The sequence below is a fragment of the Phoxinus phoxinus genome (genome assembly GCF_949152265.1).
Source record: "Phoxinus phoxinus genome assembly, chromosome: 3".
Lineage (NCBI taxonomy): Eukaryota > Metazoa > Chordata > Actinopteri > Cypriniformes > Leuciscidae > Phoxinus > Phoxinus phoxinus.
In genome coordinates, this window is record NC_136878.1 from 37,756,215 (window position 1) to 37,768,797 (window position 12,583).

At 37.2% G+C, this 12,583-nt stretch overlaps 1 protein-coding gene across 1 annotated transcript in view; it reads left to right on the top strand.

Moving 5' to 3' along the window:
• Positions 1-12,583, top strand: part of ntrk2b (neurotrophic tyrosine kinase, receptor, type 2b) — a 28,209-nt gene that overhangs the window by 14,537 nt on the left and 1,089 nt on the right. The window contains exons 9-16 of the mRNA XM_079608157.1: positions 985-1,013; positions 1,803-1,902; positions 2,779-2,967; positions 4,675-4,805; positions 4,907-5,079; positions 6,076-6,316; positions 9,024-9,182; positions 9,376-9,578. Of these exons, the coding sequence (XP_079464283.1) occupies positions 985-1,013; positions 1,803-1,902; positions 2,779-2,967; positions 4,675-4,805; positions 4,907-5,079; positions 6,076-6,316; positions 9,024-9,182; positions 9,376-9,561 (1,208 nt within the window). The 3' untranslated portion in view covers positions 9,562-9,578. The remainder of the gene's footprint in view (positions 1-984; positions 1,014-1,802; positions 1,903-2,778; positions 2,968-4,674; positions 4,806-4,906; positions 5,080-6,075; positions 6,317-9,023; positions 9,183-9,375; positions 9,579-12,583) is intronic.

Consider the following 12,583-nt stretch of genomic DNA (forward strand, 5'->3'; position numbering starts at 1 on the left):
ATTCAGCTTCGCCCTCAGTAAAAGAGGATACATCCACCCAGAGCGCGGTTGATGTACTCAGCTAATGTCCAGCAGGTATTCTTCAGGGGCATTAGGAAGACCGTCCAGCCCGCACCTGAAGCCCTCCATAAGGGTGTAGTCGTCGCAGGTGGCGCGGTGACAGATTTACTAGTCATGAAAATCATCCTGTTCGCATGCAATTATTTATTTAAAATTATTATTATAAGTTAAGGTCATTGCAACAAATACTATACTTGACAGTTTACTTCACAACACACCTTTATCAATAATTTATCATAAATGTTAAGTAATATATATTTCATAATTACAGACTACTGGCATTTGGAGTTTGTGCTTAATTGCCATGAAAATAATGCCTTTAAGAGTAGATAAGAGACTTTTAGACTTATTTTAGACTGCATTTTCTTTGTGCAAAATATAGTTTCATATGATAACAGGGTGAAATATTTCGTAGACATTTCTTATCAGTTTTCATTAGATTGACCCAGCTGCTGAAAAAAAAAAAATTAAAATACAGTTTATAGAATGATATTTATCACTGAATAATTCATTTCAATTTTTTTTTCCATTTAAATGATGTAACACAGACACAACATTTAGTCCAGGTAAGACTGTTTTTTCGAGACTTTAGTTTAGACTGCATTTTCTTTATGCAAAATATAGTTTCATATAAAAAAGGGGTGAAATATTTCGTAGACATTTCTTATCAGTTTTCATTAGATTTACCCAGCTGCTGAAAAAATAAAAACATTGATACAATACAGTTTATAGAATGATATTTAACACCGAATAATTAATTTTGATTTTTCTTTCCATTTAAATGATGTAACACAGACACAACATTTAGTCCAGGTAAGACTGTTTTTTTCCTTTATTGCTCACCATTTATATGTATTTGTTCAAACCTCCAGATTTTGAACTGCAATTGTATACTTAGTGTTATTTGTTTTGTCTGTTTTTAAGAAACCCCACCACTGGAGGACAAAGTTGCGGTATGTTTTTGTATAGAGCGATTAAAGGAATATTTCAGGTTAAATACGTCTTGAGTTCTATCGACAACATCTGTGGCCTGCTGTCAATTACTATAGAAAATTGGGTAACACTTTGTTTTACAGTGTCTTTGTCACATATGTTACATGTAGTTAATAACTCTAAATTATGCATAATTTCATGCAACTAACCCTAAACCAAACCTAACCCTATAGTAAGTAAATGTAGTCAATTAAAGTGTAAAGACACCTTAAAATAAAGTGTAACCGTTTATACTTAAACTAAAAGTCAGTGGGGCCAGCTTTCCAGAGAGTTTGAAAGCAGAAAAAGTACTCTTGTACTTTTGTTTAACAGCTTCAGTAAATAATGTTTATTTGATCTGTAGAGTTGTCTAAATCTTTTTTATTTATTTTTTATTTTATTTTTAGGTGATATTACTTTAGTAGGTGGATGAATTTTTCCCCCAAAGACTTTATTTGTAAGAACGCATTCTTTTTTATTTACTTTTAAAAACTGAGAGAGAAGTCACATTATTTTCAGTGGTAATCGACAGCAAGCCTCAGATACTGTTGACAGAGCTTAACATATATATTTACCAGGAATATTCCATTAATTGTTTGATATATTATTGGATAATTTACATTTGCAACAATATTGTAGTAGCAAGTGATTTCAATATATAGTAAGTGTCTTTCTGATACAATGTTACTTCTACTAAATCAATTCAAACTGACCCCAGATTGGAGCTGCGCTTGCTGAAGTAAAATCTACTGTGTGTTTTTATATTCTAGGTTTACATAGTGGTTGGGATTGCTGTGGTTGCTTTAACTGGATGCATCGTTATGTTAGTTTTCCTCAAATATGGTAGAAGCTCCAAGTTTGGTATGAAAGGTAAGTTCATCATTTAAATCTTTTCACTTCTGTTAACATGAAATCAAAATGGACTCTATTACCTTCTTAATACATATACCTGGTGTACGATGCTTCCATGTATGTTATTCCAAATAAATGTAGGCATTGTTTAGCAAATATTTAAGGGGCCGTTTACACAATACCGTTTTTAACTAGAAATGGAAAACGTTTTATGCATTTTGGCCATTCATTTACAAGACAACTGTGGGGGCATGAAAACAAACTTTTGAAAACATTTCAAGTTTTTGAAAACGATACCGTTATCGTCTCTGTGTAAACTACAAAAACACGAAACAGTGAAGTCATGCGCATGCGTATTACGTGTTCAGTCTAGGTGTGTAGTTTTTCTTTACAAAGTGACATCGCCAACTACTGGCCTGGCAGCAAAACACAGCGCTTTTAGTCATTTCCGCTGATCCGTGTGAACATAGACAAAGGAACGGAAAGGAAAAACGTTTCTGTTTTTAGTACGTCGTCGTCGTGTAAACGTTCCCTTTGTTAACTTTCAGGTCTGTTTCTATTCTAATATGGAGCGCCCACTATACAGTTCTCACTGGAAAATAAAAAGTCCTGGTCTACATTTTTTTCCAAATTGAATATCTTGTTTCACTCTAAAAATACTTTATTAATGGCTGGCAGATAACATTATCTATTACAGTAACATACACACCACAATATAGAATAATAATAGAATAATATTCATTTTAATATTTATTCAAAATAATTATTGTTTCCTCTTGTAATAATGCACTTTTTTGAACACATTTGTATGGTATGTTTATTCATGTGTATTGACCCCGCAAAGGCTTTTCATTTCTATGGATTGTTGTCTGTTTTTTTTGCCCTCTCCACCAGGCTCCTCATCTGTCATCAGTAATGACGACGACTCGGCCAGCCCGCTCCACCATGTTTCCAATGGCAACAACACGCCATCATCCTCGGAGATGGGCCCAGATGCTGTTATTATCGGAATGACAAAAATTCCAGTCATCGAGAACCCCCAGTACTTCCGCAACCCTGGCAGTATGCTGAAATCGGACACTCGTGAGTTCCCGTGGCGTGTTGGGCCGTCAGCGGCCCCACTCCATCCTCTGCTATAGATTCCAGCCTAGGTTACCACTGGTCAGTTGTCATAGTAACCTCCCCTTCTATCACCATGGCGATGATATCAGGGATGGCTGACGCTGTGTAACTTAATCACTGTTAGACTGTACATTACAGCAAGCATTCTTCATTCAAATTTTAGGATCCAACACAGTTGATTTTATCTTACTAACTGATGACTAGGCATTAGTGGTGTTTGCTAAAGCAAGCATCCCACAGGGCAGCTCATATGTAGGGTTATGTCAGTATGAAATCAAAATTTACCCTATTTATTTTATTATTGCATATCACTGGTCTTATTATGAATGGTTAATCCGTAAATGTTATTTTTTTAACCTCTAACATTATCTATCTTTGATGCCATAAATTACTCTTCCTGTGATATGAGTCACATCTCTCTGCTGATGTCTCTGTCTGCGCCAAGGTTATCATTAAATAAAAGTAAGACATAAACTAAAAGCATAAAAAATTCATTACCTGATATAAAATAAACATTAACTGAAATAAAATAAATAAAATAAAAAACTAAAACTAATAAAAATGACAAAAACAAACAACTAAATTTCTAAACCTATCTAAAATTAAAACAGAAAATATAGAAAAAATATATAGAAATATTAACATATTATACTGTATAATAATTATAAATATATATATATATATGTATGTAAATATATATATATATATATATATATATATATGTATGTAAATATATATATATATATATATATATATATAAACTACTATAATAATATAACAATGAGTCTAAAATAATACTAGAACATGTTGCAGTGATTTAGCCAATCACATTCCAGTAAACAAGTTCACTTTTTACAATCCAATCAACAACTGATGGATAAACTCAAGTCTCGCCCTACTCAAGTCTCTTTGAATTATGTCAGTTGTAAAGTAGTAAACTTCTGTTTTTTGCATAAATTAATGACTGAACAACAACACTTAAAGGGATAGTTCACCCAAAAATTATAATTTATCATTAATTACTCCCCCTCATGTCATCACAAACCTGTAAGACTTTTCGTTCATCTTCGGAACACAAATGAAGATCTTTTGGATAAAATCTGAGCAATTTCTGTCCCTCCATTTACAGCTACGCAACTACCACTTTGACGCTTCAAAAAGTTCATAAAGAGATCATAAAACTAATCCATATGAAGAACCAATGAGGTACATTCTTGTGTTACGCAGCACGTTTGAGCTTCCGCAAGAACAAATGAGGTTTGTTTTCATGCGTGTCAAGCAGGTTCGGTTGAGCTTCTGTTTATGTTTGCTGATTTTTTGATCAATGTTTAAATGTGAATAAAAGCCTAAATTAAATCTGTTCATCATATAAAGCGATCGAGTCTCTTTAGAAAATTTGGACTAAACCTCTCAATTCATATGGATTAGTTTTACGAAGTGGTAGTTACGTTGCTGTCAATGGAGGTACACAAATCGCTCAGATTTCATTAAAAAGATCTTCATTTGTTATTATGAAGATGAACGAAAGTCTTACGGGTTTGGAACAACATGAGGGTGAGTTATTAATGACAAAACCCTGACAGCTGCCCACAATGCCCTAGTTTTTAAATGAACAACCATCACTCAAATAGTAAAAATCTAGTTTTAACTACAAGTGTTGTTTTGCAGTTGTCCAACACATAAAGCGTCACAACATTCTGCTAAAGAGGGAGCTTGGAGAAGGGGCTTTTGGAAAAGTGTTCCTGGCTGAATGCTATAACTTGTCTCCTGACCAAGAGAAGATTTTGGTGGCTGTTAAGGTATGGTATATTTACACAACAAAACATTCATTGAAAGTACGCAAGTAATTTCAAGTATATACTGTATATAAGAGATAAAACATGGCTTCCTTATCTCACAGACTCTGAAAGAGGCCAGCGAAAGTGGGCGAGCAGATTTCCACCGAGAGGCGGAGCTCCTGACCAACTTGCAGCATGACCACATTGTCAAGTTTTATGGCGTGTGTGTAGAAAGTGACCCCCTCATCATGGTGTTTGAATACATGAAACATGGAGACCTCAACAAGTTTCTCAGGTTTGCATGAGAGCGTTTATAACACCCACACTTACAGTTTTTATAAACATTGATGTTTTAGGCAAGTTCCTGGTTTCATGCAAGTTAAAGGAATAGGAAGGTAGGTTTGGACCTACCTTCCTCCACTTTAGACATTCTACTAGCTATAAGTAACTTTGCAACAACATGTCAACTAACTCTCATTCCAGTTTTAGTAGACTGTAGTAAACTGTTAGGTTAGGTGTTAGGTGTCAGAGTTAGGGTAGTTGCAAAGTTACTAGAATGTCTGTTGAGGGACTAATAATAACTATAACTCAAATTAAAGTGTTAGCAGATTTTAAGCAGAGAGCTTACTAAAACTCTAATGAGAGTTATTTGACATGTATTTGCAAAGTTGCTTATAGTTAGTATATGTCTAAAGTGGACCATTGAAATAAAGTGTTACCAAAATATCTTCTCGTGTGTTCTACAGAAAAAGAAAGTCATACAGGTTTGGAAAGCAAATGTTTACGGCCCGTGCTAGCAATAGGAGTCAGAATGTGCACAGGCTAATTCTGATCTACAGGCAAAACAAGTGAAAAATGTCAATTTGGGTCGATTTTGAGGATTTCACAAAAATGAGTTCATTAAGCCCTGTGGAGCGATCCCAATGCTCCAAATAGCAATTAAACTTCTAAAAGTATCTTTATTCAGGCGTTTTCTGAGAGGAGGATATTTCCTTTATCCATGAAAAGTGCAGGTTTTCTCTGCTCGTGTTTTTTTTTTTTTTTTTTTTTTTGCTTATTCCGACTCCTTTTGCCAGCATTTGTGTAAAGCAATGCATGTACAATGGAAGTTTTTGGGGCAAGAAATATGAAACTAATAATTCTAAAGAACATGGATGAAAAATTTAATATGGCTTTACATGTAAATGTGTGCCGTCCGCTTTCTGATCTTCAACTTTTTTCAATCATACACATGAATATATACACTTGATCATACACATATTTTCATCCTCTCTCTCTCTCTCTCTCTCAGGGCTCATGGTCCAGATGCGGTGCTGATGGCGGACGGACAGCAGAGTTTGATGGTGGAGTTGACTCAGCCTCAGATGTTGCACATTGCTCAGCAGATAGCAGCAGGCATGGTGTATCTGGCTTCACAGCATTTTGTGCACAGAGACCTGGCCACACGTAACTGCTTGGTGGGAGAGAACCTGCTTGTCAAGATAGGAGACTTTGGCATGTCCAGAGATGTGTACAGCACCGACTACTATAGGGTAAGTTTGGGTCACCTCGGAAATGTCCATATTGCTATGGTCCTTTTAGCCTGAGGAACCCAAAATCTACTACAAACTTCTTATTTCATTTAAATCTGATTGCATAACTACATAATATATATATATATATATAGGGACATCCCGCGTGACGTCACGCCATTTTGGAGCAGCCATCTTGACGGAATAGAAAGTGCTAAACCGCAGCTCGTCGCGAAATATTCCTATCATGCCCGAGCAATGCTGTGCAGTTGGATGCGATCAGATACGTGATCATACAAAAGGAATCTCTTTAATACCGTATCCCAAAAGAAATAAAACGGAGAAACAAGTGGTTGGTGGCAATAAACAGGTGATTTTATTTTGTGTTTTTCCCTGTAAACTCAGTTTAAAAATTACTACAGGTAACGTTATTATAATTTGGTGATTGAAATACATTGACCAACCTTGCGGTGATGATTGAAAAATCCTTCCCCGCTGGTGTCCAAATCAAATAGTTGCTGACCCAGCCGGACTCATGATACCGATAGCCTGCTATGCTTTTAATGAACCGGATCCGGTGTAAAGTTTGCGTGATGGGAAGTGAGTAAGATAGCTGTAAATGTCACCGAACTCAATGTCAGGAAGTTTTTCTACACATTTAATGCCTGTAAAAAGAACTTGTGGTGCTTCATATGGATCTTTGATTCCTAATTCCTTTATCTTCCTCTTGTATCTTTTTCTGATGCTAATAAGTGCGATAATATGACGTGAAGAGTTAGCTGACGACCGCTGCCCTAAAAATAGATAACGTTAGTGATGGGGGAAAAAAATAGATTCTGTTCAATATTGAGTTATTTTGCGCACGCAATTATATCAATACTGTAGTGCAAAGTATTGCAAATACTTAGGCTAATTATAAAATAATTATACTAATAATTATATTATAAGTATAATAATAATATATATTACACACCCCTAATAATAGATCCATTGCCACTGAGTAGCTGACGGATGTATTCCGTCAAAATGGCTGACACGCGGCTAGGGGTCACGTGACTGGGAGATCCCTATACAGGTGAAACTTGAAAAATGTGAATATTGTGCAAAAGGTCATTTATTTCAATAATTCAACTTAAAGGAACACTCCACCGTTTTTTTAAATAGGGCTCATTCACTGTCTTTCCTACATTTAGATGCATTTTTTTGTCTCAGTGCATGCATTGTTTTAGTTTGGCAGGGTCGCCGCTAGCTTAGCTTAGCATAATGAATGGAATCCTTTGTTGCCAGCTAGCATGTCCTGAGTAAAAGTGATAAAAAACAAACAAACACCTAATTACTTCTTGTGGCCTACGTATTCACAACGAGTACAAATAGAAAAAAATGAACACCTAAAAGCAAAGGGCAGTTTGTATATGTCCATAATGGATAATATGACTGATTTATGACTAATCATTTTCCTCATGAACACTTTTGTTTTTATGATTTATTATGACTAATAATTATTTAAATGCATGCATCTGAACAGCTGATTAAATACCGTAATTATGAAAGTGCCTCAAAAACCAACAGTTCCCCACAGTGTGTTCTTCCAGAAAAAGCCCAGACCATCTGACACTGAAGGGCTCTCCCAAACCTGCATGCTGCCAACACAGCCGGAAACACTCTGCTGTGTCAGCAGCCGTGTGTGTGTGTGTGTGTGTGTATTGAAGGAATATCAGCTTCCTCTGCTGTATAACAAGAGAGAAAAAAATGGATTTTGTCATTGCATGATTTCCAGGAATCCTGCAATGCAATGTCAAGATAACGAGGTCAAATTGTTTTAGGTTTTGCGATAAACTAGGCATTGTGGCAAAGCACTGTAGTCAGCAGGCACCTGGTGGACTTATATTAGACATTAGCTGTACACTGCATGTTTCATATCAAGCTAATTCTCTCCTGTTATGCTGTTATTGCTCCATATGCTCAATCTGAGGGTGGATGAAGTGTCTCCCATTTATGCAAGCACGATTGCAATGCCACAATTCCTATTCTTCTGGTCTTGAATGAGTGGAAAGTTCATTGTGCTATCTAATGAATTGTTCACCTATTTTGATGAATAGAAAATTATTGAAATCATTAGTAACACTATTAATGTCTTTACTGTCTTTCTTTTTACCGTTTTAATGCATCCTTGCTGAATAAAATTATTAATTATATATATATATATATATATATATATATATATATATATATATATATAATATATATATATATATTACTGATCCCTAACCTTTGAATGGTAGTGTACATGCAGAACAGGATTGTAAAATAAAGTGCTACCAATTTCCTTTAGTATGCAAATAATATTGTTTTAAAAAATAAATGTCTATTATCTATTGATAGATACCGATGACAGAACACTGCAGTACCTCATTTTTTAACAGTGTTATAAAATTATTAGTGTTTTTTAAATATTAACATTAATTGTTAGATGATGACAAAGGTAATCTAAATGTCAAAATAAGCTAGGTTAGCATGCACAATTAAATATCAAATGTCAACCAATTAAAACATCTCCATTATTGGCAGATAACTAATATGGTACTGATATATTGTGCATCCCTCAAATGTATATAGTTTACTTTGCTTATTATAGAGACACTATTATTGAAATGGTAGGAGATGGATATAACAAGTGCATGTGCTTCTATCACTCACTGTGAATTTGTATGTCTTTGTATTGTATCAGGTGGGTGGTCACACCATGCTGCCCATCCGCTGGATGCCCCCAGAGAGCATCATGTACAGGAGATTCACCACAGAGAGTGACGTTTGGAGTCTGGGTGTGGTACTCTGGGAAATCTTCACCTACGGCAAGCAACCCTGGTACCAGCTCTCAAACAACGAGGTAAGACATCAGATCAGATGTTACATACCTAATCATACAAAACCTATATCTTATATATTCACAAGTTCGATCATTCACACACAGCGATTAGTTTTACCTTGTAAAAACTACTGTTTCTAGGCAGACTGATGCACCCTTAGAGAAGCCCACACTCAGTTGTCATTCTGGACCGTGTTTGTGCTGCCTCCTGCAGGTGATCGAGTGTATCACACAGGGACGGGTGTTGCAGAGACCTCGTACTTGCCCCAAAGAGGTGTACGACCTAATGCTGGGCTGCTGGCAGAGGGAGCCCTACATGAGACTCAACATCAAAGAAATCCACAATCTGCTCCAGAGCCTGGCCAAGGCGTCGCCTGTGTACCTGGACATCCTGGGCTGATCCGTTTGCCAGTATGGGTGTGTAATTGTTAGTAAGGAAGAGTGTGTGAATGCATGGTATAAAAGGAGTAAGGGATGGAATATAATTTGAATGATTGAATATAGATTCAGTGTGTGTGTGTGTGTGTGTGTGTGTGTGTGTGTGTGTGTGTGTGTGTGTGTGTGTGTGTGTGTGTGTGTTTTCATAAAAATGGCTTGTGCTTCAGCCTTCTCACCACATAGACTAAAGGCCTTAAAGTTGACTGTGCATTGCTTTGAGTTTTTCCATATCTGGACATGTCCATATCTGTATTGCATCATTGTGTTTTCTAAAAACCCCAAATGGTCTACAGACGGAAACATCTGATTGTTGTAAATATGCATCAGAGACAATGGCGACCTTTTGTTTTAGAACCTTTTTGAAAAAGGTAACTCGGTTTGGGAAAGTTTACACTTGTTTTTCTGTCACCATTTGTTTATCGAGATGGACAAAATTTGGACTTGATGAGGACCCAGCCATTAGCACAACCGCTGATGACACCCTGGCGACATTCTGGCAGATCGCAATACTATTCATACCGCAAATTATCGAGTAACAATCATAACTGCCATTCACGTTTCATTTGGCTTTTTTTTTAAAACACATCTGATATAATTTCAGACTATTCTGTGCCAAGTTTTGATGTCTAACGCTGAGGTTGATGAAAGGCGTTTTTGGACGTCTCAACTGAGTGCGAACTTTGTAATAGAAGCACAGCGACAAAGACTCCTCCAATTGTTTTGTTTTTTCTTCGGAAGAGGCTTGAGGTTGGACACGGTGTTTGGAGTGAGCACAGAGGCAAAGTCACCAGCAGTGACACTAACGTATTTCTCAGACTTTGTTTGGCTCCCTGGCCATATGCGCTGAAGTTCTGATTCAAAGGGCACTTGTCTCTCGAACTGTGGTTCGAAGAACAATGGGAGAGATGCTGTTCTTGTGTCAGTCATTGGTAACATCTTTTTTTTTTTTTACCTTAGGGTGCTTACACACTAGAAATTGATCTGATGGACTGATCATCCGTCCATGGTATTTCCTTGCCTTCAGCCCAATATACATAGGTTTTGGAGAATAGATGGATGGAAAGAGCTGGGGCAGTTTGAAATCAAGCTGGAAATACAGCCAATTGGATTTCTGAAAGCACAAGTGGACCCGCCTCCCTGAGATTCTCATTGGTCTACGGATGTCTACGTCAGAGCGCTGCAAACAAATTCTCTCCACTTTTGGTCACATAACAGAGCATCAAATCGACGAATTCCCAGCGTTCTCCGACATGGCATAAACTAGTGTGTAGGCGCCCTTATCATTGTCATGTTGCAATGTTATGGACCTTGCCTTTGCAAAGACTGAAGATTTTTATCTTAACTGTTCCTGGGGAGAACAAACCATAGATGTTGTCCATAATGCAACCAACCTGGTTTTATTTCCTCTCTGATTATTCATTCTTACGTTTATGTAACAATTGCGAAATGACTGCTAAATAATATGTGTATGTGATAATCTATGATCGATTTGTTTTCGATGTATTGTGGTCCGTTTCAAAGCGATGGGCTTGGTGGGCACTGTGAAGTGAATGCTCATGTGAGAAAGACACAAGTCGTACTGTCCCTGAGGTCACGACAGGAAGACCCAATGAAGGGACTGTCCCGATTCAACTTGTGTTCCAACCCCACCAAACAAGTTAACAGAGGAGGACTACAAAGGACTAAATGGAAACTTCAATTGTTATTATTAGATTACATTATACATTGCCTTTGGAAAGTATTTAGAAACTGTCTTTTCCCCCCACAGTTCGTTATGTTGCAGCCCTATGAAAAAAAAGTCAACACTCCAAAGAAAATAACAAAGTTGTGAAAACTTTGCAAATGTACTAAAAAGGAAAAACTGAAATATCACAATGATTTAAGTATTCAGACCCTTAACTCAGTACTCGGCTAAATCACTTTCGGTAGCGATTACATCCTAGAGTATTTTTGGATGAGCTTTGCGCACCTGGATTTAAGGATGTTCTGCCTTATTCTCTGCGAAGCTGTCAGGTTGGATGGGGACTGCTGGTGGACAGAGATTGTCAGGTCTCTCTGGTGATGTTAGATTCATTGGGTTCAATTTTGAGCTCTGGTTGCATCACTCGAGAACATTCATAGAGTTGTCCCTAAGCCACACTTGCATTGTCTTGGCTGTGTGCTTAGTTTGGAGGTGAACCTTTGGACCAGTAAAGTCTTGAGGGCTCTGCAGCTTTCCTTCTATATTGACCAGTTTCTCAGTCCCTGCGAAACAGCTTCACAGTTGGGATGGTATTGCACAGGTGACAAGTGGTGCCTGGTTTCCTCCACATGTGATGCTCAGAATTGAGATTCATGCGACCAGAGAATCTTGTTTCTCAGTCTGAGAGTCATTTAGCTGCGGTTTTGTGCAAAATCCAAGCATGCTTTCATCGGTCTTGCACTGAGGAGAGGCTTCCGTTTAGAAATGATAGATGCCACTGCTTTTGGGGACCTTCAATACAACAGCTATCCCCAGCTCTGCAGGCAATTCATTTGACATCATGGCTTGGTTTTTACCCTGATATGGATTTTCATCTGTTATTTTGAAAAACGGAGACATTTCCCTTCGCTTTACTCTTAAAACGATTCTTTCTAAAAACTCCGGCCAGAGTGGAGATTTTGGAAAAATTCGATTGCACGTAAACTGAGAAAAACTGAGTTTTAGGCAGCCGACGTCACAGTGTGTGACTATTTTCAGGATTCTGATTGGCTAATGCGGGCTTGAGCTTCTCGTTACACTGCCACCTACAGGTTTGACATGCTCTTGACGGCATATACACGGGTTCGTGTACTTTTCTGAAAACAGACAGGTGTGCATGATGTTATTTTTGAAAAAGGAGAGGGGTGAAATGTCCGTTTATGAAAATAGCCGTCCACGTGTAACCGTAGCATTAGTTAGACCTAAAATAGACAGGTGTGTGCATTTCCAAATCACGTCCAATCAATTCAATTTGCCACAGGTG